Source organism: Podarcis gaigeae (genome assembly GCF_964106915.1).
Source record: "Podarcis gaigeae genome assembly, chromosome: 13".
Lineage (NCBI taxonomy): Eukaryota > Metazoa > Chordata > Lepidosauria > Squamata > Lacertidae > Podarcis > Podarcis gaigeae.
Window position 1 is genome coordinate 37,541,455 of NC_139689.1, and position 24,762 is coordinate 37,566,216.

Sequence of the window (24,762 nt, forward strand, 5' to 3'; positions counted from 1 at the left end):
GGAGCGCGGGCGCGCCTCTCCCCTGGCCGCGTCACCGGCCGAGGCTATAAAGCGGGGCTGGGGCAAAGGCTCGCTTAGGCGGCTGCGGGGCTCCGATATGGGGCAGCTCTTCGCGAAGCTGCTGAGCGTTTTCGGAAGCCGCGGTAGGAACCCCCTGTGCCTTCCCACGCTTTTTCGTCGCCCCTAGCCTCCTCCCCCCTTCCTCTCCTCCCGTCCTCTGCTTTCCTCTCTTTCGTTGCAAACTTTGCATCCATCCTCCTTTCTCTTTTTATGGACTTCGCTCTGGTTTCCATTCCTTTGTGTGATTTTTCTCCTTCCCTGGCGGGATTTCCCCCCCCCCCCCGGCTTCCATTCCTCCTTTTCTTTTGCTCTCCTCTTTTGGTTTCTTCCTAGGCTGCCTTCGTTTCTCTAGAGTTGCTCCTCTCTGTTTTGCTGCTTCTCTTCCCCTCTCGCCAGTTTCGCCTTCATCTCTCTTCCCCCCACAACGTCTTCTCTCCGCGTTTGTTTTGTTTGTTTTGTCCTTTCTTCAGTCACTTTCTCTCCCCTCCTCGTCCCCTTTCAAGGAATTTAAGGCCATCTGGGAGGGTGAAATGGAGGGGAGGGGGAGGCGAGCCCTGACCTTTTCAACACACCAGAAGGAGCCTTGGGCTGCTGTGGAAAGAATGGCTTTTCCTGCGATTTGGGTGCGAGAGAGTTGGCACGGTGGCCTCGTTTGCATTGTACATATAAAGCACTATGATACCACCTTAAACGGCCATGGATTCCCCCAAAGAATTCTGGGAGCTGTAGTTCGATAAGGGTGCCGCGAGTTGTTAGCAGACCCCCAGTTCCTCTGACAAATCTGCAATTCCCAGAGTTCCCTGTTAAAGGGTGGGGTGGGGTGGACCATTTCATAGCTTTGTGAAGCAAATACAGTAGGGACATTGCTCAGCACCCATAGCAAACTACAACTCCCAGGGTTCTTTGGGTGGGGGCTGTTTAAAGTGGTATGATGCTGCTTTAAATACACCATGCAGAAGGAGCCTTCTGTGGGTGTGGGGTGCCTAAATTGTGTTATCGGTGGAAAGAGATTGCCATGTTATGAAGTGGCAGGAGTCAGAATGACACCTGTGTGGGCATCTGCCATCCAACGGTCTACTTGAGATTCCTGCATTGCAGGGGGTTGGACTAGATGGCCCCTGAGGTCCCCTCCAACTCTGAGGTGACATCTTGAAAGCTTGGAGGGACGTTGCTGTTGATCATCTATAATGCAGCGTTTTCTCTGAAGCAATTAGCATCTTTGATGTTTACTTGTGGGCTGCGGTGTATAGAGCCAGCTGACGTATGCATAACTCAATATGTGCCTGGCACGCTTGCTAGGTTAAATAACTTCTGTCTGGTGAGGGCAAAAAACAGTGACTGGATTTGTGTTATTAAGAGGGCAGGTTGGGGTGTGTGTGAAGTGTCTGGTGTGTGTGTGTGTGTGTGTGTGTCTTAGATGCAGAGGAGGAGAAAGTCTGTTGGGGAACAGATGGGACAAGGGAACGAGCAAAGGCTTCCTTTGACAGCCGCGTTTAAATGTGAAGTTATTGGGAGGAGGAAAACCTATAGCTATTGTACCTCTCAGTGCATTTTCCATTTGAATCCAGACGGACAATAGAGCAAGTGGATCTAGACCAGGCATGTCCAAAGTTCGTTTCAGGGGCCTAATCCGGCCCCTGTGACAGTTTATAGTTTATTTCCTGAGGTAAAATCCTAAAAAAACCTCAACAATTTCAATCCTAAAAAAAGGTTAACAACTTTGGTCGGCCCTCACGGCCCTTCACTTCATCAAATCTGGCCCTCTTTGAAAAAAGTTTGGACACCACTGATCTAGACAAATCCATTTCCTTGGGGAATGTTGTGTGTTGGCTATGCGAGGAAGCCACCACCCTCCTCCTGGTGACTACAGGAAACTGTGGAAGGTTCAGAGGTTTTCTTTTTTGTGTGAGGGGGGATGGCACAGCTCCTCTTGTTGTCTGTGTTTGGTACAGCTCGCTTGCTCAGGCAGGTGTTTGGTGGCAAGAGGATTTTCCATCCTTTGTTCAGACCATCTTTCATGTTGGTGAGGCCCTTTTGTCTGACAATGAAAAACCCACTTCTGCTCAGAGCCTTTTAAGACCTTGGGGGATGGGAAGTGATAAAGACCTCTTTGTGAGATATTCTTGTCTTGTACACCACTTGCATGCTGGCAAGTTTTGCATTTCCGCTTCTAAATACATGTTTATACGCAGAGGTTCCTTCACGCTCCTGTAGAAACACTTGTGATCGCATGTGTTAGTAGGAGAATATTTTCCTGTGAATATTTTCACAAAGCAGGCACAAACCTGCATGTAAGATGCACACATACTTGCAAATGTGTGCAGGCAGACCTCATTCAAAGTGCTACAAACTGGTGTGTGTGCATGTATTGAACACACAGCTGTCCTGGGCCAGAGAATGCAGCCTTTTTCCAACCTGGAGTCCTGCAGAACTACATCTCCCAGCAGCCTCCACTAACAAAGCCATGTTATGGCTGATGGAGGTCGTAGTCCCGAGCCCCAGGTTGAAAGAGGCTGTCAGTGTTCGAAATTAGCCAGGTGTGTTTTGCACCTGACATCTCCACCATCTGGCGGTGCATGCCTTGGGATCATTGGATCGGGACTGTTTTTACCCACTGACACCACATCCTGTAGAATTCTATCTGTTATCTGCACAATCGAAATGAATTTCTGGAACCAAAATGCTTTTTCTGTGCAGCCTAAGCAGGAGCAGTCACCATTAATAATAGCCAAATATATACAGTGGTACCTCGGGTTAAGTACTTAATTCATTCGGAGGTCCGTACTTAACCTGAAACTGTTCTTAACCTGAAGCACCACTTTAGCTAATGGGGCCTCCTGCTGCTGCCGTGCCGCCAGAGCACAATTTCTGTTCTTATCCTGAAGCAAAGTTCTTAACCTGAAGCTCTATTTCTGGGTTAGCGAAGTGTGTAACCTGAAGCGTATGTAACCCGAGGTACCACTGTATGTGGGCTGTTCCTGGATCAAGCAACTTTTCTTCTTTGAAGATCTCAGCTGGATGTTTAACTGAGAATCAATCACAGCCAGTCCATCATTGGGAAAATAAAACAAAAATGGCAATTAGACATTCTCTTGCCCTGCTCCTTACCCTCCCTGGGTGCTCTTCCTTAGCAAGATGTGTCTTTGAAGTGTGATGATGCCTCTTGCTTGCAATGGATGGTGAGATTCGTTTGTTGAAACCTCTGGCTTCTGCGCAGCTGGAATTTAGCCTACTGCAGGCAAGAGTCTCATCCATTGCTGTACAGTCGTACCTTGGAAGTCGAACGGAATCAGTTCCGGAAGTCTGTTCAACTTCCAAAACATTCAAAAACCAAGGCACGGCTTTAGATAGATAGATAGATAGATAGATAGATAGATCAGCTAAACCTCAAGGAATCTGCATTCTGGGATCTAAGAGGACCTAATAGGGATTCAGCTGAAATCAACAAAGTGCTTTCTGTTGGGAGGACTTCCCCATCCTACACTTGTTTTAGAAGTCTGTCATTCTCTCTCCCTTTTGGTTTAATGCAGGTCAGGGATGGCTAACCTTTGGCCATCCAGTGGTTCCTGGGCTCCAGCCCCCATCACTCCTAGCCAGCATGGCCCAAGGAATTATGGGTACTGTTGTTCAGCATCATTGTGAACGCCATAGGCCGTTTATCCCTGATGTAGGCGTCACTGTGTTAGCTTGTGTTGCAATGCCAACAACAAAGACTACAGTTGTACCTTGGAAGTCGAATGGAATCTCCGTTTGACTTCCAAAATGTTTGAGAACCAAGGCATGGCTTCCTACAGCCAGTTGGAAGCCGCACAGACATTTGGGTTCCAAAGAGCGTTCGCAAACCAGAACACTCACTTCCGGGATTGCGACATTCGGGAGCCAAAACGTCCGAGTACCAAGGCATTCAGGATCCAAGGTGTGACTGTACCTAGTTTGCATCTGGCCCCTGGGGGGCTCTGTATGAGCACATGTGGCCCTTGACTGAAAAGGTTTCCTTAATTCCAATTTTGTGTGTGTGTGTGTGTGTGTGTGTGCGCGCACGCACACATACAGGTCTCACATGTTATTTCTGACGTTTGAGACCATGCAGTTAATTCTTCACTTCTTCACTTTTAATTTGCAAACCGCCTTTCTATACAAGGTGATTTGTAAGCTGAAGAAACAACAAAATACACAGCAAAGACCACACACCTCATAACAATCTGAGCCAATGCAAACAAGTTATAATAAAATCATAACTTTAAAATAAACTACATGTGTATATCAAATAAAGCAATATTCGATCATCCATTAGAATATAATAAAGCAATCAGTAAAATTAAGTTTCAGCAAATAATAATTGAACAGTTTGCACTTGACAGTTGCAACAAAGAATTACTAAGCTACACTTAATTAAAGTAACAGCAAGTCGTAATGCATAAAATACCACAGAACATAACAAAACCACTAATGGAGTCTGTTATGTGAGGCCAGTCTTGGGATATGTCTCTGGAGAAAACCAATTCTTCCATTGTGTTGATTCTTTACCTTGCAGTAGAATTTCCTTCCTTCTCCAGAAAGCAATTTAACTGTTTATCTGATGGAGCCACCAAACACTTTCTTAATAGGTAGGGAGTTGATATTTTAAAACATGGCTCTTGGCCAAAAACAACAAAAAAGCCTTTCTTGTTACCTAATCTGGCCATATATGGAATTTTTGGCCTAGCCGTATGTGGGAGATGGGGAGAGACAGATTATCATCTACAACTTGCAGCGTAAAACAAACTTTTCCTGAAATGTTCATGAACTAAAACACTTGTCAGGTGGGGAGTTGTTCACTGAAGTCTTGGCTTTTAACCTCAGCCATAACCAGGTACAACCTGTTTGTTTTGTGTCCCAATTTCATCTGTGTACTCTGCTGCATAGTTGGTTTCTAAAGTGCCCAAGGGATGGAGCGGAGGAAAGTGAAATTCCGTTCGTACCTGATTTTTTTTGCTGATAGGAATAAAAAGAAGTATAAAGGCCATATGCAGCTTGTGCCAAACTTTTCCCTTGCTCCAGGCATCCTTTGGACTCCACAATTGTGTGCTCTGATGCCCTTGCTACACTGGCTGGGGGTTGCTGGAAATGCAATGTTTGCTTCCAAGTCTTTGCTTTCTTGTAGCTTAAGTTCGAATTGTGGTTCCTCTTTGAGCTCTCTAAGGTTCTTGGTAATGCAAGGGGCAAGTACAGTGGCGCCTTGGTTCTCAAACGCCTTGGTACTCAAACAACTTGGAACCCAAACACTGCAAACCCGGAAGTAAGTGTTCCGGTTTGCGAACTTTTTTCTTAAGCCGAACATGCTCTGTTTTGAGTGTTACGCTTCCGATTTGGGTGCCACAATTCCGTTTTGAGTGTTACGTTCAGGTCTGTCTGCTTTTTATTTTGTGTTTTGGTTTTTGAGGCTCTTTTTCTTTTGTTTTTGCGACTGTGTGGAACCCAGTTCAGCTATTGATAGATTAATTGATTGTGTATCTGCAGTACATTGTTTATGGCTTTCATTTAAGGATTAATGGTCTCGTTAGATAGTAAAATTCATGTTAAATTGCTGTTTTAGGGGTTGTTTTTAAAAGTCTGGAACGAATTTGCATTACTTTCTATGGGAAAGTGCACCTTGGTTTTGGAACGCTTTGGTTTTGGAACGGACTTCCAGAACGGATTAAGTTTGAGAACCAAGATACCACTGTAATGAAAAAAGGGGATGACAAAGTGAGTACACACATTGCAGTCCACGTGTTGGTTTGCTTGGCTCCTAATACTAAGCCACTGTTTGTTTTTGAAACAAACCACAACTCATCCTATAGGTGACCAAACAAACCATGGCTTTATTACCCCAAATTTGGATCCCGCCCCCCAGCTCTTCTTACCTTGTGCCTTTGTAGTTTGGTGAAAATCTAGGGTGGGGTGGTCATAGAAACCATGGTTATGGAAGGCGACTGGGGTCACACACATAATGCCACAGTTAAAACAATCAAGGTTCATAACCCAAGAACAAACCATGGCTTCAGATCATGGTTTTCATAGAATTGTAGAGTTGGAAGGGATGACAAGGGTCCTTTGTTGGCAGTAAAGACACCACACTCAAAGACACCACTAAGCTAAGGTTTAGTAAACCAGTGTTTCCCAACCTTGGGCCTCCAGATGTTTTTGGCCTACAACTCCCATCATCCCTAGCTAGCAAGACCAGTGGTCAGGGATGATGGGAATTGTAGTTCAAAAACAGCTGGAGGCCCAAGGTTGGGAAACACTGTAGTAAACCATAGCTTGGTGTTATGTGCGATAGCAAAAGATTGCTTGGTCGATGTGGATGCCACAGCTTTTGGAAGTATAGAAACAGAGCCGGACCCATAGAAACAGAGAGAGGAACTCGTACATCACTGCGAGTTTCTCCAGTGTTGGTGCTCCTCTGATCTGTGCCAAACAGTTGCTATTTGAGTTTGATTCATTGACAGTAATTTGTAATGACAGCTCCCCAGCGGGAGGGCGGGGTGTTCTGTGAGGATGCAAGGCTGGGTTGATGGGGCCTGGCAGTTGCACAAGGATGTCTAGAGAGGAACACACTGGCATGGGAAAAAGCTGAGTTTGGGATGCTCCAGGACATATTATGCCTGTTGTTTGTTGTCTTCCAGTTAAACTATTCATGTATAGCCACTGTTTCAGCTGCAAAAGGTTATGCATGTATGACAACCAAGCGTCTTTGCATAAGTAACTTTCTGTTTCTGTTTATAAGAATGCTGAATTGCTCTTTGTCACTGAAACCTGGGCAGCATGGCGGTAGTCTTCTTGTGCACAGGGGAGTATGCTAGCCAGAGGATGATAGGTTTCTGCTTTACTGCCATTGCTGCCAAGGAGAGTTTGGGTCATGCAGCTTCCATTCCTAACTCTTCCTTTTTCAGTTTGCTGCTTTGAAAGTGTGCAGAAAAAGGGGCACTTTGCACTTCTTCAAGCAAGGTTAGGAAACACATCTTTCCCTCCCTCCCTCCCTCCCTCCCTCCGTCCCTCCCTCCCTCCCTCCCTCTCTCTCTCTCTCTCTCTCTCTCACACACACACACAATATTCGCACATGCACATTTATGGCATAGATGCAAATCTAGAAAGAATTAAAGGTAAAGGTAAAGGTACCCCTGCCCGTACGGGCCAGTCTTGACAGACTCTGGGGTTGTGCGCCCATCTCACTTAAGAGGCCAGGGGCCAGCGCTGTCCGAAGACACCTCCGGGTCACGTGGCCAGCGTGACATCGCTGCTCTGGCGAGCCAGAGCCGCACACGGAAACGCCGTTTACCTTCCCGCTGGTAAGCGGTCCCTATTTATCTACTTGCACCCGGAGGTGCTTTCGAACTGCTAGGTTGGCAGGCGAAAGAATTACTGTAACCTAAATAGAAATTCAGTCTATTGTGCCAGAACGGGGAAGAACCCAACATCGCTGCTCGGTCTACTGTACTCTCTAGCTGCTAACTGTTGATGATGGGCATGTTCAGCTCCCCTCCCTCCCCCTTTCTGCCTTCTTGGGGTGACTGACATTTTAACTGGACTTAGATAGGCAACCCTTCAAACGAAATATACCAGAGGATGAGGAAGTAAAACGCATGGTCACCTGAGAGAGGTGAGCTCCTTGGAAGAGTTTGAGAAAAGTCACGTTCACCTAGTAGTCAAAAGTCGAAACCTGATTGGGATGACTGACTCAGACTGGTAGAACTTTCAGAATAGCTGTGAATAAGCATGTTTGGTACATGTGTGGAGTCTAAATTTGGTAAAAAGAGCAAAGTGTTACTGAAGTGGCCCATGACATTTCTGAGGAGTGGGGCACCCCTGGAAATCTCTTAATCAACTACAGTAGTACCTCAGGTTCGTTCCGGAGGTCCGTACTTAACCTGAAATTATTGTTAACCTGAAGCACCACTTTAGCTAATGGGGCCTCCTGCTGCCGCTGCACCACCGCTGCACGATTTCTGTTCTCATCTTGAAGCAAAGTTCTTAACCTGAAACACTATTTCTGGATTAGCGGAGTCTGTAACCTGAAGCATATGTAACCTGAAGCGTATGTAACCCGAGATACCACTGTACAGGTGTTGTTGTTGTTGTTGTTGTTTAAAGTTGTGCATGCAAATGATTCTAGGGTGAAAGTAAAGGTACCCCTGACCGTTAGGTCCAGCTGCGGACGACTCTGGGGTTGCGCTCTCTGTAGGCTGAGGGAGCTGGCATTTGTCCACAGACAACTTCTGGGTCATGTGGCCAGCATGACTAAGCCGCTTCTGGCAAACCAGAGCAGCGCACAGAAACGCCGTTTACCTTCCCGCCGGAGCGGTACCTATTTATATACTTGCACTTTTATGTGCTTTCGAACTGCTAGGTTGGCAGGAGCTGGGACAGAGCAACGGGAGCTCACCCTGTCACGGGGATTCGAACCGCTGACCTTCTGATCAGCAAGCCCTAGGCTCTGTGGTTTAGACCACAGCACTACCCACTGAGTCCATAAAAACAGTATAAGGCTGTGCTCCCCACCCCCCAGCCATGATTTCATTGGTGATATTGGGCAAAAAGCTACCCTTCAACTTTACTTTTTCCCCAACTCCCCGATCCCAGTTCAATGTATGGACCAGTTAAATAAATCTCAAACTGTATTTTCCTTAGAAACTTATTTATCAAAATCTTGAACATCTGTTGTGTTTTATTCCCCTCTAGAGCATAAAGTAATAATTATTGGCTTGGACAATGCTGGGAAAACCACCATCCTCTACCAGTTGTGAGTACCTCCATCACACATTGAATTTTTATTTATGTTCAACTTACTGGTTAGCTAGGAGGGGTTCTGTGAAGCATGCACACCATATATTTAATGCAACCACATAAAGAATCCTGGGAACTGTAGTTTAAGGCTGCTGGGAATGATAGCTTTGTGAAGAGTAAACTCCAATTTTGAGGGGGGAGTTTGCTTTAAATGTGCTTTAGATGTATGGTGCATACACAGGTTGCATTGGGACTTGGTGCAAGACTGAGCCTGTTTCAAATGTCAGGGCTAAACTGTGCCTCACACATGGGGAAATTCATACAGGAGGGGAGCAGCCATGTCTGCACATTGTAAAGAGCCACTCTTATCGTGATGCAATGTCTGCTGAGCATTGACCAGTTGCTCCCAGTTTTCTTCTCACGAGATGGGGAGAAACAAACGAGGACGCCTTTGCTTCCTGTTATGTCTGAACCAGGACTCATGGTTTGTTCGGCTTCCTGATAGCAGCCAACAGCTGACTAATAATCGTTGCTTGATAAGGAGAAGACAATTACTGATTTGGACATAACAGGAAGCCAAGGCTTCCTGGTTAGTTTCTCTTGTTCGCACCCAGTAAAGGAGCAAAGTAGAAGTGACCAGACAGTGTACATTTGCATGTTGCTTGTTCACAATATTGTGTGACGTGCAGATATGGGCCTTTTGTACCTAAATGGTGCAACTGAATTCACTATGGGTAGCACTCACTATGGGTGGCACTAGAACTTAGCTGAATACAACTCTTTGTACCCAAAGATAATACCTGAAATATTAATAAAATAAAATAATAAAATAAAATAGAGAGAGAGAGAGAGAGAGAGAGAGAGAGAGAGAGAGAGAGATCAGCTAAACCTCAAGAAGGAAATCTGCATTCTGGGATCTAAGAGGACCTAATAGGGATTCAGCTGAAATCAACAAAGTGCTTTCTGTTGGGAGGACTTCCCCATCCTACACTTGTTTTAGAAGTCCGTCATTCTCTCTCCCTTTTGGTTTAATGCAGGTCAGGGATGGCTAACCTTTGGCCATCCAGTGGTTCCTGGGCTCCAGCCCCCATCACCCCTAGCCAGCATGTAGCCCACATGTAGCCCTCAGGCCTTGAGTTGGACACTGTGCTGTGGAATATTCTTCCCAGGGAGATTCTTCCGGCGCCTTCATTATACTGTATACCTCTAGGAGCCAGGCAAAAACATTCCTCTTTAACCAGGCCTTTGGCTGATTGACATCCAATGCCCTTTAAAAAATGTGTTTGGGAGGGGCGAATTCTTGAGTTTTTTTAAAAAATGTGTTTTGTATTTTTATATTGTGATTTTATCTTGTGAACCACCCTGAGACCTGCAGGTATAGGGCGGTATACAAATTTTAACAACCACAACAACCTTTTCCCATTGGCCTTTGTGTATTGCACAAAGTGTATTGCACAGAGCTGTGTATTGCACAGAGCTGTGTATTGCACAGCTCCCCAATGCCAAGGCAGGGTTATTGTTGCCGGAAATCAGCCTTACCCTCCAGTCTGGACCTTTCCAAATGTTGGTGGCCTCCCATCAGCTTCACCCACCATGGCCAATCGCCAGGGAAGATGGGAGTTGTAGTCTAGCCACTTCCGTAGATTTTCGGGTTGAGGAATCCTGTGTCACAAGCCTTCCCAGCATCTCCAAGGTGTTGTAGATTGTTAATCGGAGCCAGGGGAGGAAGGCCATCGTGTCTCACAAGCCCAGCTCATTTTAGCAGGTTGGAGGGTGGCGAGGTAGCTGTTGAGGGCTCAGGCAGCTTACTTCTCTGATCTCCTTCCAGCCTAATGAACGAGGTTGTGCACACATCTCCTACGATCGGCAGCAACGTGGAGGAAATCGTCCTGCGCAAGACACACTTCCTGATGTGGGACATTGGTGGGCAGGAAACCTTGAGGTCTACTTGGCACACCTACTATTCCAACACAGAGGTGAGCTGCATAGGTTCAGCCAAATAAGGCAAAAGTAAATTAGGGGGTTGGGACGCGGGTGGCGCTGTGGTCTAAACCACAGAACCTAGGGCTTGCCGATGAGAAGGTTGGTGGTTCAAATCCCCACGACGGGGTGAGCTCCCGTTGTTCAGTCCCAGCTCCTGCCAACCTAGCAGTTTGAAAGCACGAAGTGCAAGTAGATAAATAGGTACTGCTCTGGCGGGAAGGCAAATGGTGTTTCTGTGCGCTGCTCTGGTTCTCCAGAAGCGGCTTAGTCATGCTGGCCACACGATCCAGAAGCTGTCTGCGGACAAACACTGGCTCGCTCCCTTGGCCTATAGAGTGAGATGAACGCGCAACCCCAGAGTCGTCCGCGGCTGGACCTAACGGTCAGGCGTACATTTACCTAAATTAAGGAGTTAGACTAAACATTAGAAGAATTTCCTAATGGCACAACCTTGGAAGATGCTCTGCCTTATTAGCAGAAGCTGGGCTGCCAACTTTTATCAGGCAGGCTGTAGCAGAAGTGGATTTTCTGGACTGGTAGTGGGCTGGACTTAGATGACCTTTTAGGCACTTCCCAGTTCTGATTCCATGAAAAGAAATATTGCAGCGTAGAGAAGATCCAGAATGAGTCACCCTCTGCCCTAGAAGACATCACATCTCCCTGTTGAACTACCTACCTGGATGCAAGCATGATCCTCTCAACCCATTCACCTTCTGCGAAGCAACCTGTTCCATCCAGATTGGGGTGAGATTAGCAGAGGGTTAGGTGTTTTACAGAAAAAGGTGCCTGTAAAGAAATGCAGATTATTTGAGCCATGTGCAGTTAGAAGAAGACTCAAAGTGCCCTTGTAGGGTCACTGGCCAATTAGACCTGGACGACAATTCCTTCCCAATATAAACTAGGGTTCCGGGTTCCCTGCCTTGGACAGTGACTAAGGCTGAGCTACAGATCATGTTTCGACCATGAGCTCACTAAGTTGCCTTAGGCAAGTTGTGCTGCACTCAGTCTTGTGAGCTCCCACTTGCAACCTGAAGTGCTGCTGTCCATTCACAGCCTCCTGGCCTGCTGTTTGTGAGATCTAGGTGTTAGTGGCTGCTTAACAATTCTGGCTGGAGAAGAGCCATAACTCAGTGAAGGCCATGTTTTGCATGTGGAAGATCTCAGGTTTGGTATACCAGGTAGAGCTGAGACAGATGATACCCCTGCCTGTCAATTACAGTGGTACCTCAGGTTACAGACGCTTCAGGTTACAGATGCTTCAGGTTACAGACTCCAGAAATAGTACCTCGGGTTAAGAACTTTGCTTCAGGATGGGAACAGAAATTGAGCGGCAGCGGCGTGACGGCAGCAGGAGGCACCATTAGCTAAAGTGGTGCTTCAGGTAAAGAACAGTTTCAGGTTAAGAACGGACCTCCGGAACAAATTAAGTTATTAACCAGAGTAACCACTGTACCTGATGTCACAATGACATCAGGTGACCTGTTTTCCTTCACCTGCATAGTTACAAAGGCACATCAGCTAATGGACTTTCAGCAGGGAGCTTGCGCCACACCTGACATCATCTGTAGGGCTAGTGGGCATGGCTTGGCCAAAATTTCCTTTTAGGCCAAATGAGGTGGCTCAGCTTGAGTTTCTCCCCAACTTGCTGCAGACAACACTGGGCTGGAAGGACCAGTTTGTGACCTAGTGCAAGTTTGGGAGGCTGGTGTCATGGGTTTAGTTCATTGTGTTCTGCACTGCCTAGCCTGGAAATTGTCTCACGTTGCAATGTAGTTGGTGGCCAGTTCAGGACATCTTGACTCACCTGCTATCTGATGAACAGAAATATCTGTCCCCTCAACTTGCGCTGTTTGAAGTTCCAGCGTGGAAAATGCACACAGTAATTTTGAACCCAAGTGTCAGTAGTTTGCAGAGGCGACGTGTTAATTTGAGCAAGCTGAAATTTTAAAAAGAGTGAACCCCCAGAAGTTCCAAGGTGGATTATAACTTTGATCTGATTTTAAGGGAAGATTATATTTACTTGTGCTGTATGCTTGCGTATATTATTGTACAGTCATACCTCGTGTTGAGTTTGCTTCAGGCTGAGCGTTTTCAGGTTGCGTCCTGCGGCGACCCGGAAGTACCGGAAAGGGTTACTTCCGGGTTCTGCTGTTCACGCATGCACAGATGCTCAAAATGACGTCACGCACATGCGCAGAAGTGGCGAATTGCGACCCGCACAGACATGCAGACACAGGTTGCGTTCTGTTCATGTTGTGAATGGGGCTCCAGAACGGATCCCGTTCGCAACCAGAGGTACCACTGTACTTGCAGTGGCCTGTGGTTTCAAGCATTAAATAGCTATCGATTCAGTATGAGGTAGATTCCTCTGGCAAAAACCATAGCTCAGTCACTGTGCACATGCTCTGCATACATAAAGCCCCATAGTCTCTCTCTGGCATCTGCAGGTAGAGAAGGGAAAAGACAGACCCTTCCTGAACCCCCAGAGAGTCACACACAGGCTGTATAAATAATACGAACCTAGATGGACTCACAGTCTGACTCAGTCAAAGGCAGTTTCCCTTGTTCCTCTAACAGTATTCACAGTTGTCTCAAACCCAAATAGCCGTGTTCTGTCTACTATTTTATCCCTCTTGGCATATTTACACTGCAAAATACCTTCCCTAACCCGTGCTTAGCTAGGCTTTGCTAGCCTTTCTTCCCAGGTCGTTGGGAATGAGGCTAAAATAATATTTTGTTGGGAGGAACGAGACTTGAGCCCTGTCTGCGTCACACGCAGCTCTCCGTCTGCTCTGGCAGAACAAAGCCAGGCCGAGACACGTCCGTTTGACTGCCAAGAGGACATTCTTGACATTTCTAGAAGCAGAATGTTCCCGCCCCCTTCGTTTCCCCCAACCACCGTCTATGTGTTTTCTCAGTTTTTGCCTAGGCACCAGATCAACAACGCAAGACAATCTACTCACCCAAAATAAACCCCTTTTTAAAACAGTTTTCACACCAATTATGTATCGCTTATGGGAGAAGTTGAGAAAACTCGATGGCTCTGTGTATTCTTTCTCTCTCTACCCCTCCGACAAAAATTTTAATTTGGTACTCAAATGCGTAATTTCTTGGCATGTATAAATTGAGCACTTTTTGTTTCTGTGTGTTTATGTTGCATAAATTTGATGCTGTTTATGGCAAGCGACCGGGAAGGGCCGTAGCTCAGGGGTAAAACATTTGCTTTGCATGTAGAACAGGGTTTCCCAAACTTATGTTTCCAGGTGTTTTGGGGCTACAGCTCCCATCATCCCTCGGTACCAGGACCAGTGGTCAGGAGTGATGGGAATGGTAGTCCAAAAATAGCTGGAGACCCAAGTCTGGGAAAACCTAATGTGGAAGGACTTAGGTTCAGTTCCCCAAATCTCCAAGTTGTGATGGGGAAAGACTCCTATCCGAACCCCCACCCCAAGAGCTGCTGCCAGCCTGTGTAGACATGGCTACATGGACCCAGTGTTCTGACTTTGTATAGGGCAGATTCCAATGTTTCTAAGCGGCAGAGCCAGGAGCTATACAGAGCCTATAACCAAATTCCTGCTCAGCTATGATCTCTGCCATCCACTCCTTGGCTTTTTTGAGGTTTTGCCCAGCTTTACTTTGATGTTGTTTTTTCTTCTTCTTTCCCCCTCTTGTTCCATAAAATTTTATTTTTTCATAATGCAGTACAGTGGTACCTCTGGATATGAACGGGATCCGTTCCAGAGCCCCATTTGCACCCAGAAGCGAACGCAACCCGCAACTGCGTGTCTGCCCATGTGTAGGTCACGATTTGCCGCTTCCGCGCATGCGTGTGATGTCATTTTGACCGTCTGCGCATGTGCGAGCGGCGAAACCCGGAGGTAACGCACACCGTTACTTCCGGGTCACCACGGAGCGCAACCCCAAAGTGCTCAACCTGAAGCACATTTAACCCGAGGTATGACTGTACAATAACCCCCCCCCCAAACAAATCTAAATGAAAACAAAAACTGGAGGCGCAAGGTCTTCTGCTACCACAAGGGGGCTCTCTCCAGCCCGCCCACCCCCCAGGAGGGTTTTGGAGGAGCCCCCAGAACATCTTGCAGAAGAGGAGATTGCCTAATTTTTTTTACATGCCATTTGAAAGACTAAAAAGCTGGACTTAGGAGAACTTCAGGAGAGGGAGGTCTTTCCACAGAAGTGGAGCCTTGTGGGGTGGGGAGAGCTTCCTGACAGGGATCAAACAACAGCACCCAGCCTTCTTAGGTTTTAGGTTTCAGCCCCATAGCTTTGGATTCTGTTGCCGAGATGAGCTCATCGCTTTTGGTGCTTTCTGCTTCCTTTGTAGTTTGTCATTCTGGTGATCGATAGCACAGACCGCGAGAGGCTGACAGTGAGTAAAGAGGAACTGTACAAGATGCTTGCTCATGAGGTGAGTCTGCCTTGCCACACAGCGTACAGAGGGACGGTGAGGCTGTTTTGCAAGCTGTATATTAACTGTGAGCCAATGATGCTTGATGACAACCAAAGTTGAGGGTTGAAAGTGAAAATCAGGACAATTTGTTGAGCTTTTTTTTTGGGGGGGGGGCAAAGTTGTTGATCTATCTAACTAACTAACTATCTATATCTACCTATCATCTTTCTTTCTTTCTTTCTTTCTTTCTTTCTTTCTTTCTTTCTTTTTCTCTCTCTCTCTCTCGATTTGGCAAGAGAGAGAGAAAGGGAGGAGTTTTTGAGCTATTTTTAATTATACAGTGGTACCTCGGGTTACATACGCTTCAGGTTACAGACTCCGCTAACCCAGAAATAGTGCTTCAGGTTAAGAACTTTGCTTCAGGATGAGAACAGAAATGGTGCTCTGGCAGCGCGGCAGCAGCAGGAGGCCCCATTAGCTAAAGTGGTGCTTCAGGATAAGAACAGTTTCAGGTTAAGAACGGACCTCCGGAACGAATTAAGTGCTTAACCCGAGGTACCACTGTATTCGCCAAAATCTACACTACCAACATGGGCTGCCATACGTCCAGATCAGCGATTTCCACCCAGACACTGCTTCCGACTGTAGTATTCTGGCCATGTCCGGGAAATTCTGGACATAGGGCAACTCTACCGAAGTTGCTGGACTAATGCTGCCTAAAGGCCTGACTTGCACATGGCGATTGAGATGGCAGAGTTCTGTGGTGGTCCGAAGGGACTGTTTTATTTCAGACTGGGCGAGGATCTCATTTTTGAATGTTCTGCTCTGGAACAATCACCCCACAAGTAGAAAGCTAGCTTAGCAGGCAGCAGGTTGTGCAAGAGCCGTCCCTCCCCGCTGAGTCTTTGCAGGGAGTCTTCACCTGGCAAGCAGTGGCCTTCTCCTCATGCAAATAAAGATTCGCTCATTCATTCCCCACCCTGGAATAACGCATTCCATTCTGCCCTCTCATTCTGCTGCCTGCGTGTTTAGACCAGGCTTGACAGTTGAGCACAAATTGCCTCAGGGAAGAGGCCAAATATTCATTAAGGTGCTTGATGATACATCTCCATCAGAAGTAAGGAACCTTTGGCCCTCCAGATGTTGCTAAACTTCAACTCACCTAGCAATGACAAGGGATGATGGGAGTTGTAGTTCAGAAACATCTGGTGGGCCAAAGGTTCCTCACACCTGAGGCGGCCAGGAAATACCTAGTTATTTTAAACGAGTCCAAGTCTTAGGAGCAGATCAGTTGTACTGAAGGATTTTGTTAGTGTACTCTCAGAACCTTTTCCTATCATCTTTGAGAAATCCTGAAAAACAGATAAGATGCCACAGGAGTGGAGGCAGACAATGTTCCAATCTTCAAAAATGGAGGAAAGGAAAATCTGGAAAACTACAGATCAGTCAGGCTGACTTTTGACACCAGGAAAAAGATATTAGAACTGATGTTCAAGCAAGTCTAATTGTAAGCATTTTAATAACAATGCAGTGATTAGGTGCTCACATGAATTTCTAAAGACTGAATCCCATCAAATTAATCTTATTCCTTTTAAAAATTGGTTTACTAGGCTAGTGGATTGTGAGAATGTTGTGGATGTAATTTATCTTGAATTCAGCAAAGGGCCCACCACATATATTGGTTAGCAAACTGGCTAGATAATAATCTCCTCAGATAAATTCAAGGCAAATTGGCTAGTTAATAATCTCTTCAGGTAAATTGGCTAGATAATAATCTCCTCAGGTAAATTCACAACTGGTATGAGCAGCCTAAAATCACTCAGTGAGTTTCATGGCTGAGTGGGGATTTTAATCTTGGTTCGACACCCTAAGCACTACAGAAGATGGTCAGACAAATAATTCAAATGCTGCAGGTACACAGAGTTCAAATGTGTATCTTGCACACGTTATCTTCTGGTGTCCTAAGATGGACCTACATTTGGTTACTACAGATATTAATTTGGCTGTCTAAGGAGCTTTTCTTTATGGCGTGACTCCCATATCTTTAAGCTGTTAGTTTTATGGGTCAGTCCTATGGTTTTGGGTGGGCAGTAGTGTGGGTCAGAGAGCTGGACGTAAATGGGGAATTTTCTCCTTCCTCTCCCCAGGACCTGCGTAATGCAGCTGTGTTGATTTATGCCAACAAGCAGGATGTCAAAAATTCCATGTCTACCTCTGAGATCTCAAACTTTCTTACCTTGAGCTCTATCAAAGACCACCCGTGGCATATTCAGGGATGTTGCGCGCTCACAGGAGAGGGGTGAGTACCACCCATTTAGGCCAGTTTCGTAATCTCTGGTTTGATATGGGCTTGTTTTAAACCAGTGTTTTACAACCACTGTTCCGCGGCACACTAGTGTGCCGCGAGATGTTGCCTGGTGTGCCGTGGGAAAAATTTAAAAATAAAGTATTTTATAATTTTTCATATTTCTGTTTACTTACTATTTCATAATAAAGTAATTATAAAATACTTTCTTTGTGTTTATTTGATTCCTATTCAAGAGAATAACTTTATATATAGTCAATATAGGCACAGAGTTAAATTTTTTAACATTTTCTAATGGTGGTGTGCCTCGTGATTTTTTTCATGAAACAAGTGTGCCTTTGCCTAAAAAAGGTTGAAAAACACTGTTTTAAATGATCAAAAAAATATGATTAGCCACGTTTGTCAGGTCTGGATGAAATGACAAGGTGTAGCTAATTGCAACAACACTAGAGGAGGGAGGAAGGGAGGAATGTGTGATCCAAGGGCTCATGGCAGTTTGTTCCTGTCACGGTAAAACAAAATAAACGAAGCACCTTCCTACATCCAAGATCTGGTGCTTTTTGGTGTTTTCTAGTGCTAAAACCCTTAATTTGTGCATTAAAATTGTTTTAATTGTCCAAAACCAGCTGTTTAAAAAACAACACACACACACACATTTATATATAAAAGAAATTGCAAGTTACAATTGCCATCTTAAATATTGTGAGATATATGTTGCCTTTCCATGTTTTTAAAAAAATATTTTTAAGGATGCTTTTAGTAATGCTTTGCAGGTCTAAAGACCTCAATTCATAACTTAGCCATTTTAAAAGGATGTTTTTAAGCAACTGCCTGTAGAACAATAGGGTGCATAGATTTTGACAAGGTTTGCAAATTTAACAGAGCTTGTGTTAACCATGCTTTTCTTTCAATAAGCCTTTGCTACTTCACCAATTTTGCCCAGAATTTATTTTAAAGGATCCTGGGACTTTAGGTCTTAGGCACCAGTGTTTTTATCTCTTACAAATCTGCATCCTGATTGTGGGACATAAAGGAGACATAAAGGGTGAGACAGAAGGAGGAATGCTATACAAAGTCTTGTTTCTTTCTTATGAACATAAATTCGTTTACTATAATCAGTGAAAACTCATATAACTGATTGGAGGTTTCTCTAATCTGGTGACTGCACTAATATTTTTCTAATTGAAAAATATTGTCCATTCCGTCCCCCACTTTAGCCAACTATTGTTATTTCTGATAATGTGGCTTCACCATTTTTGACTCGGGGGTCATCCTCAGTTCTGCTTGTCGTTGGTCTAGAAAGTAAGAATCCAAGAGGTTTTCCGCTTGTTCTGTGCTTTCTATAGTTTGCCACTGAATTGGAACAAATGTCAGTCTGCAGAAAAACTGATTGATGTTGAGTAAACAGCACGCTTCCCCGAAGGAAAGTAGGAGGACAGTGTGGGTGAGCCCTCAGTCTGGGTTTAGAATGGAGATAGGATGAGAAGAAGGGACGCGGGTGGCGCTGTGGGTTAAACCACAGAGCCTAGGACTTGCTGATCAGAAGGTCGGCGGTTCGAATCCCCGCGACGGGGTGAGCTCCCGTTGTTCGGTCCCTGCTCCTGCCAACCTAGCAGTTCGAAAGCATGTCAAAGTGCAAGTTGATAAATTGCTCTGGCGGGAAGGTAAACGGCATTTCCGTGCGCTGCTCTGGTTCGCCAGAAGCAGCTTAGTCATGCTGGCCACATGACCCGGAAGCTGTACGCCGGCTCCCTCGGCCAATAAAGCGAGATGAGCACCACAACCCCAGAGTCGGTCACGACTGGACCTAATGGTCAGCGGTCCCTTTACCTTTATGATGAGAAGAATAAATTAGGAGGAAGACAAGGTACTTGTCCCTTGGCAGACAGCAGTGATAATATGGGTTGGTTACTAGGAGCTGTGCTTTATGATTTCCCCAGCACTAACTCTTTCTCTCTGCTCCCTGCAGCCTTCCAGCTGGTTTAGAATGGATGATTTCTAGAGTTGCAGCCAAGTGACATCAGCCAAAGCTGCTTTTGGGAAGAGGAAAAACAAACTTGTCCATGTATTTATTTCCATTTGGGGTTTTTTACAAACACTCAGGACTTACTGGACCTTGACACTTCCCTCCCCCACTTTTCTTCCCAAAGCCACCAGAACTTGATTTTGTACATTTCTTAAAACATGGACCATTATAGAAAGCGATTATGAATTGTGCCTGCAGAGATGGGGGAGGGGAGCTGCTTCTTGGACCGACTTTGCCTTACGAAAAGGGACCATTCTTCACGGCACGGCGGAAGGGAGAAAACTTAACGGCTTTTCTCAAGCACACCTTTTCAAAATGTCAGCCTTGTTTGGGGCGGGGAAAGGTTATGAAAGAGCTAAGCATCAAAAAAGCAAATAGTGCCTTCAGCCTTCCTGAAAAAGAAACATGCTTTGCTTTATGATTGTGGGATCAACACAAACCGTATGCCTTGACCTTTCGCTCTGGGCTCTGACATACCTGGGCTGGGCTTCCCACATTGAGAAGCTGCGGAGGAGACTTCTGGAGCTGATTCTTTGTGTCCCCAAAGGGTTGTTCCCATTTCACTGTGGATAAGTAGATGACAGAACAATCTGGGCACTGAGTTGCTCTTTGGTGCTTCTTTTCCAATCCGTTTTTGCTAGAGTCCTGACCTCCTTCCTTTTGCATGCGAACCTGGCTTGCTGAGATTGAGAAAGAGCTGTCTCAGCTGCATCTTCTGAGGGGGATTTCTCTTGGCGTGCCAAGGCAAGTCTGGGACATGAAATCTGTAGGAAGCCGTGGTGTACACAGAAAGCAGTTCCAGTAAGAGTGGCAGAATTTTCGTGTGGGGGGAGAAAGGTCAACCACTACCACCATAAGCTAAGCAAGGAAGAAAAACTTGCTAAGTTGGCATGACAAGCTTATTTTTAAACCTTTGTGCAAACACCAGGAGAGTTTGGAGGAATGGGGAACAAGAGTTCACATGTGACTCAGCCCCATCACTGCCCGGTCCTGAGAGTCTACAAAACCCCTGCTGCAAGCCACAGAGGTTGGGGCCAGACTAGACATGGCTGGTTGTACCCAATGTTACTCCTACTCAGAGGAGACCCATTGAAATGAATGCACATAATTTGCTTAGGTTCGTCATTTCAACGGGACTGCTCCGTGGAATTTCGTCGGCCACAACCCCCTGGCGACTGTACGCCTTGTAAACAATTGTTTTCGTTTGCAATTAATATGCAGTTTTTGTGAATGTGCTTTACACATGTAACAGAATGAGGCAGTACAGCAAATGGGACCATTTTGGATTGCAGATGAGGGGTTATTCAAAAGTGGCATCCCTCGTGTTTTTTTAAAAATCCTTTTCCTGCCCCCCCAAAGAAAACTCACATATGAGAGAGAATATTCTGGCACAGCCCTTTTGCCTGCTAAGCCAGTTTTCCATTTGTGTAGAGTTTTACAACTATAATACATTCAGAAGTGTGATTTCAGGATGCAGTCTCAAATGGTGCAGTCCATTCTGGCAACTCAACTGTGTGACCACCACATGCTGCTGCACGTGTGGGCCAAGACATAGAAACTAACATGTAGTGCCTCGGTTTCTCCAGCGTGGTAAATGGCACCCAGCTTTGGAGGCTGTACAATATGCTTTATAAAGGTACAGGAATTATGTAGTCTGTAACTGGAAAGTTCTGCTGTGTTTTAACAGAGAAAGATTTCCCTCTCACACATTTTAAGCATTCTCCCATTGTGGGTTTTCTTTTTAATATTTCCAGACATGATCAGTTTGGAGGTTTTTTTTTAATTAAAACATTTCTTTATTAAATGTGTCCTTATATTTTGCACATTCGTGACTTGCTACTTACTGTCAGATCTTCCTGCAAGCAAAACCTTTGCCCCATGTTGACCCAAGCCACAACTGCGTGTGACTTCCTGCTCCACCACAGTATCATGTGACTTATCAAGATCCTATGCAACCTGCACCTGCAGATGTCAGCAGTTGCAGAGTGGCATCACAGCCATTCCTTGCCTGGAACCATACAGGTGCTGCGGTTGGTAAGCCTCATCTGAAGCACAGAACTCGGGTTGGTGCATCAAATCTTAAAACTGGGTTATGGTAAACCGTATTTTCTGAGCAGACTAATACAGTGGTACCTCAGGTTAAGTACTTAATTCGTTCCGGAGGTCCGTACTTAACCTGAAACAGTTCTTAACCTGAAGCACCACTTTAGCTAATGGGGCCTCCTGCTGCCGCTGTGCCGCCAGAGCACGATTTCTGTTCTCCTGAAGCAAAGTTCATAACCTGAAGCACTATTTCTGGGTTAGCGGAGTCTGTAACCTGAAGCGTATGTAACCCGAGGTACCACTGTAATGTCATCTGGAGCATCTGTGATTAGGCCAGTCCTCTGGCAGGTGGATGGCCTGCCTTTTATTTCCCTTGTATACCTCTGCCCGGAGGTCCTCTCCTGGACCCGGTCAGCTATCCGGCTGCTGAATTCTGCACTAGCTGCAATTTCTGCACAGCTTCCAGAGGCAGTCCTGGATCTAGTTTCAGTTTATTGGTTTTCATCCAGTCCATTACTGAGCGTAGACGCCAGTCTAGCACATCCATTGTCACACCTGGGGATGTAAAGGAGAAGTAATGGTAAGTAAAGGGCAAAGGACCCCTGGACGGTTAAGTCCAGTCAAAGGCAACTATGGGTTTGTGGCGCTCATCTCGCTTTCAGGCCCAGGGAGCCGGCGTTTGTCCACAGAAAGCTTTCTGGGCCATGTGGCCAGCATGACTAAACTGCTTCTGGCGCAACAGAACACCGTGACGGAAACTAGAGCGCATGGAAACGCTGTTTACCTTCCCGCCGCAGCGGTACCTGTTTATTTACTTGGACTGGCATGCTTTTGAACTGCTAGGTTGGCAGGAGCTGGGACAGAGCAACGGGAGCTCACCCCATCACGGGATTTAAACCGCTGACCTGATCGGCAAGCCCAAGAGGCTCAGTGGTTTATACCACAGCGCCACCCGGCTGCATGCCACCAGCACATTGATGACAATGCAGTCCAACTTCCCCAGAGGACCCCAATCAGAATTTTGATTAGAACTTAGCATGGGGGATAAAATCAACCCCTGTGATAGCCCACCTTAGAGGACTCATTGGGCTGACCAAGACCCACCCTCAGGAGACACCCATCTGCAAAGTAAGGTAGGATGACCTACTCCCAATTCAGATGGATAGCTCAGTTGGTTAGAGCATGGTGGCGATAAAGCCAAGGTTGCAGGTTCCATCCTCGTAACGGGGTTGGACTAGATGATCCTTGGGGTCCCTTCCAACTCTCTAGCCGCTCTAGAAGGATCCCAGGGTTGATGGTTTTGAAGGGATCAAGTAGAATCAACAGGGTCACATTCTCCATCTCTCTCCTGACAAAGGCAACCAAAGTAGTAGTGTCCTTTTCCAAAGCCAGATCTGGATCCCAATTGAAATGGATCTAGGAACTTGATCTCATCCAAAAGAGTCTGGATCTAGTAAGGGTGATGGGAGTTGTAGTCCAAAACATCACTGGGGCTTGTAAGGCTGGCATATAGGGTAATTTAGGGGCTTCAGTCAGTCTTGTGTTCATTTTGTGGAGAAAGAGCTATGCAGAAAGACGACCTGTTGGTAGGAAAAGTCTCTCCAGCCCACCCCAAATCTCTCTCAGGCCACTAAGAATTCATAGGGGGTCCTGCAATGCTGTAACTTTGCATACCACTTATTAGGAAGGAATTCCGCTGTGTAGTTTTGCATCATGCAAAGCTGCAGTTCTTGCCTTCCCTTCATTGCTTGTGGTTAATCTCAACCCTGGTCATGTAACAGGCAGGGCTGGCCCAAGACATTTCGGCACCTGAGGAGAACCCCAAAATGGTGCCTCCCTCCCTGCCTGGGAAGATCTGCATCAAGGACAAGCAGAGGAGTGCGGAGAAAGACAACCCAACATTGGGATCTGATGACCTTGCCGCCTGAGACAGTTGCCTCATCTTGCCTCATGGGTGGGGCGGCCCTAGTAACAGGATAACTTGATAGCCCTGGAAAAACATGAAGACTTGCAAATCAAGGCCGCTCAGATCTTTTACAATGGGGGATTTGTAATCAAATATTTGGCAGGTTATTTTGAGTCAATATCAAAGCCTCACTATAGGAAAAACATGTGGAAAACAAATATTAACACAGAACACTGACTACCTTCTTCCTTTTGTGTCTTGGCTGCTCTGCTATAATTAGAAAGTACTTTTTGAGTTGCCAGGAGGCTCTTGGCCTGACCCAGGGCTCATCTGCACCATCACAAATCTCGCTTCACACCTTGCTTGTTCTTGCATTTTTGGACTTGGAACTACATGACATTTCTACTGTCCGGCTGCCATCTTGGGTGTTGTGGAGGAAAACCCCACTTTTATCTCACTCGTAGTAGTGCAAAAAGGTTTTATAAAATGATAACGCGATGTTTTCCCTCATAATGTGTGTTTAGCTTATCAGTCTACCCAGTGCTATTTTTTTATATACAGAAAAAGAGGTGCTAGAATTCACCATGAACGCCTCCCTTGTTCTCTTATAATGACGATGGCGCCCACCTGAGAGATGCTGAAACTGAGTTCCAGTGAGTTCTGGCTAAAAAAAAGCCCTGAGTCTACCAACTGAGAAATGTCTGCAGGCCTGGAAGCTTTGTAAAAAATTATTAATAATAACAATGGTTCAGGTCTCTAAGCAGAGCATAAGATTCAGCTCTCAGTATCGTTTAAAGAAGTCGTGGATTTTGCTGGGATTGTGGTTTGAGGTGCAGGTGTGGCAGAATTAAGCAATATATAGGGTTGTCAGGTCAGGAGTATCCCAAACCCCAAGATTTAAGGTCCCAAACCTGAGAACTAGGGGTGGCCCCTGGTGATATCATTAAGCATGACACATTTACCACAATTCAGCACCTGAAAAGGAAGTGCAGAGGTATTTGCAACATATGCTTGTTGTGAACTGCTCTATAGTTTGGTGGTCTCCCCCCCTTTACTTTTCAAAAGAATCTTTCTTAAATTTCTTTGATCGTAAAAACTCAAAAAAGATGAAAAAACCAATTAGATGCAAAGAACGAGAGTCACTAACAGGCTTAAGCCACCTCAGTAACTATAGGTGACTCCCCATTTAGGCGCATGACTGCGTATAGGCATGGTGCAGGGAAATAAATAATAAAATTTAAACCGCGAAAAGGGTGCGAAAAGAGCAAGGAAAGCAGCTAGGA

At 45.8% G+C, this 24,762-nt stretch overlaps 1 protein-coding gene and 1 long non-coding RNA gene across 2 annotated transcripts; one reads left to right on the forward strand and one right to left on the reverse strand.

Moving 5' to 3' along the window:
* On the forward strand, nt 1-21,334 carry ARL5C (ARF like GTPase 5C). Its single transcript, XM_083709968.1, has 6 exons — nt 1-143; nt 8,761-8,821; nt 10,634-10,781; nt 15,134-15,217; nt 17,347-17,498; nt 19,474-21,334. Exons 1-6 carry the CDS (start codon nt 98-100, stop codon nt 19,520-19,522), a joined length of 540 nt encoding a protein of 179 aa, XP_083566094.1. The 5' UTR covers nt 1-97; the 3' UTR covers nt 19,523-21,334.
* Nucleotides 20,436-24,461, reverse strand: LOC310830301. The gene is made up of 2 exons (XR_014557560.1): nt 22,721-24,461; nt 20,436-22,128 (listed from the first exon to the last, which is right to left on the reverse strand). It is a non-coding gene; the product is annotated as an uncharacterized lncRNA (long non-coding RNA).
* Nucleotides 24,462-24,762: the final 301 nt, after the last annotated feature.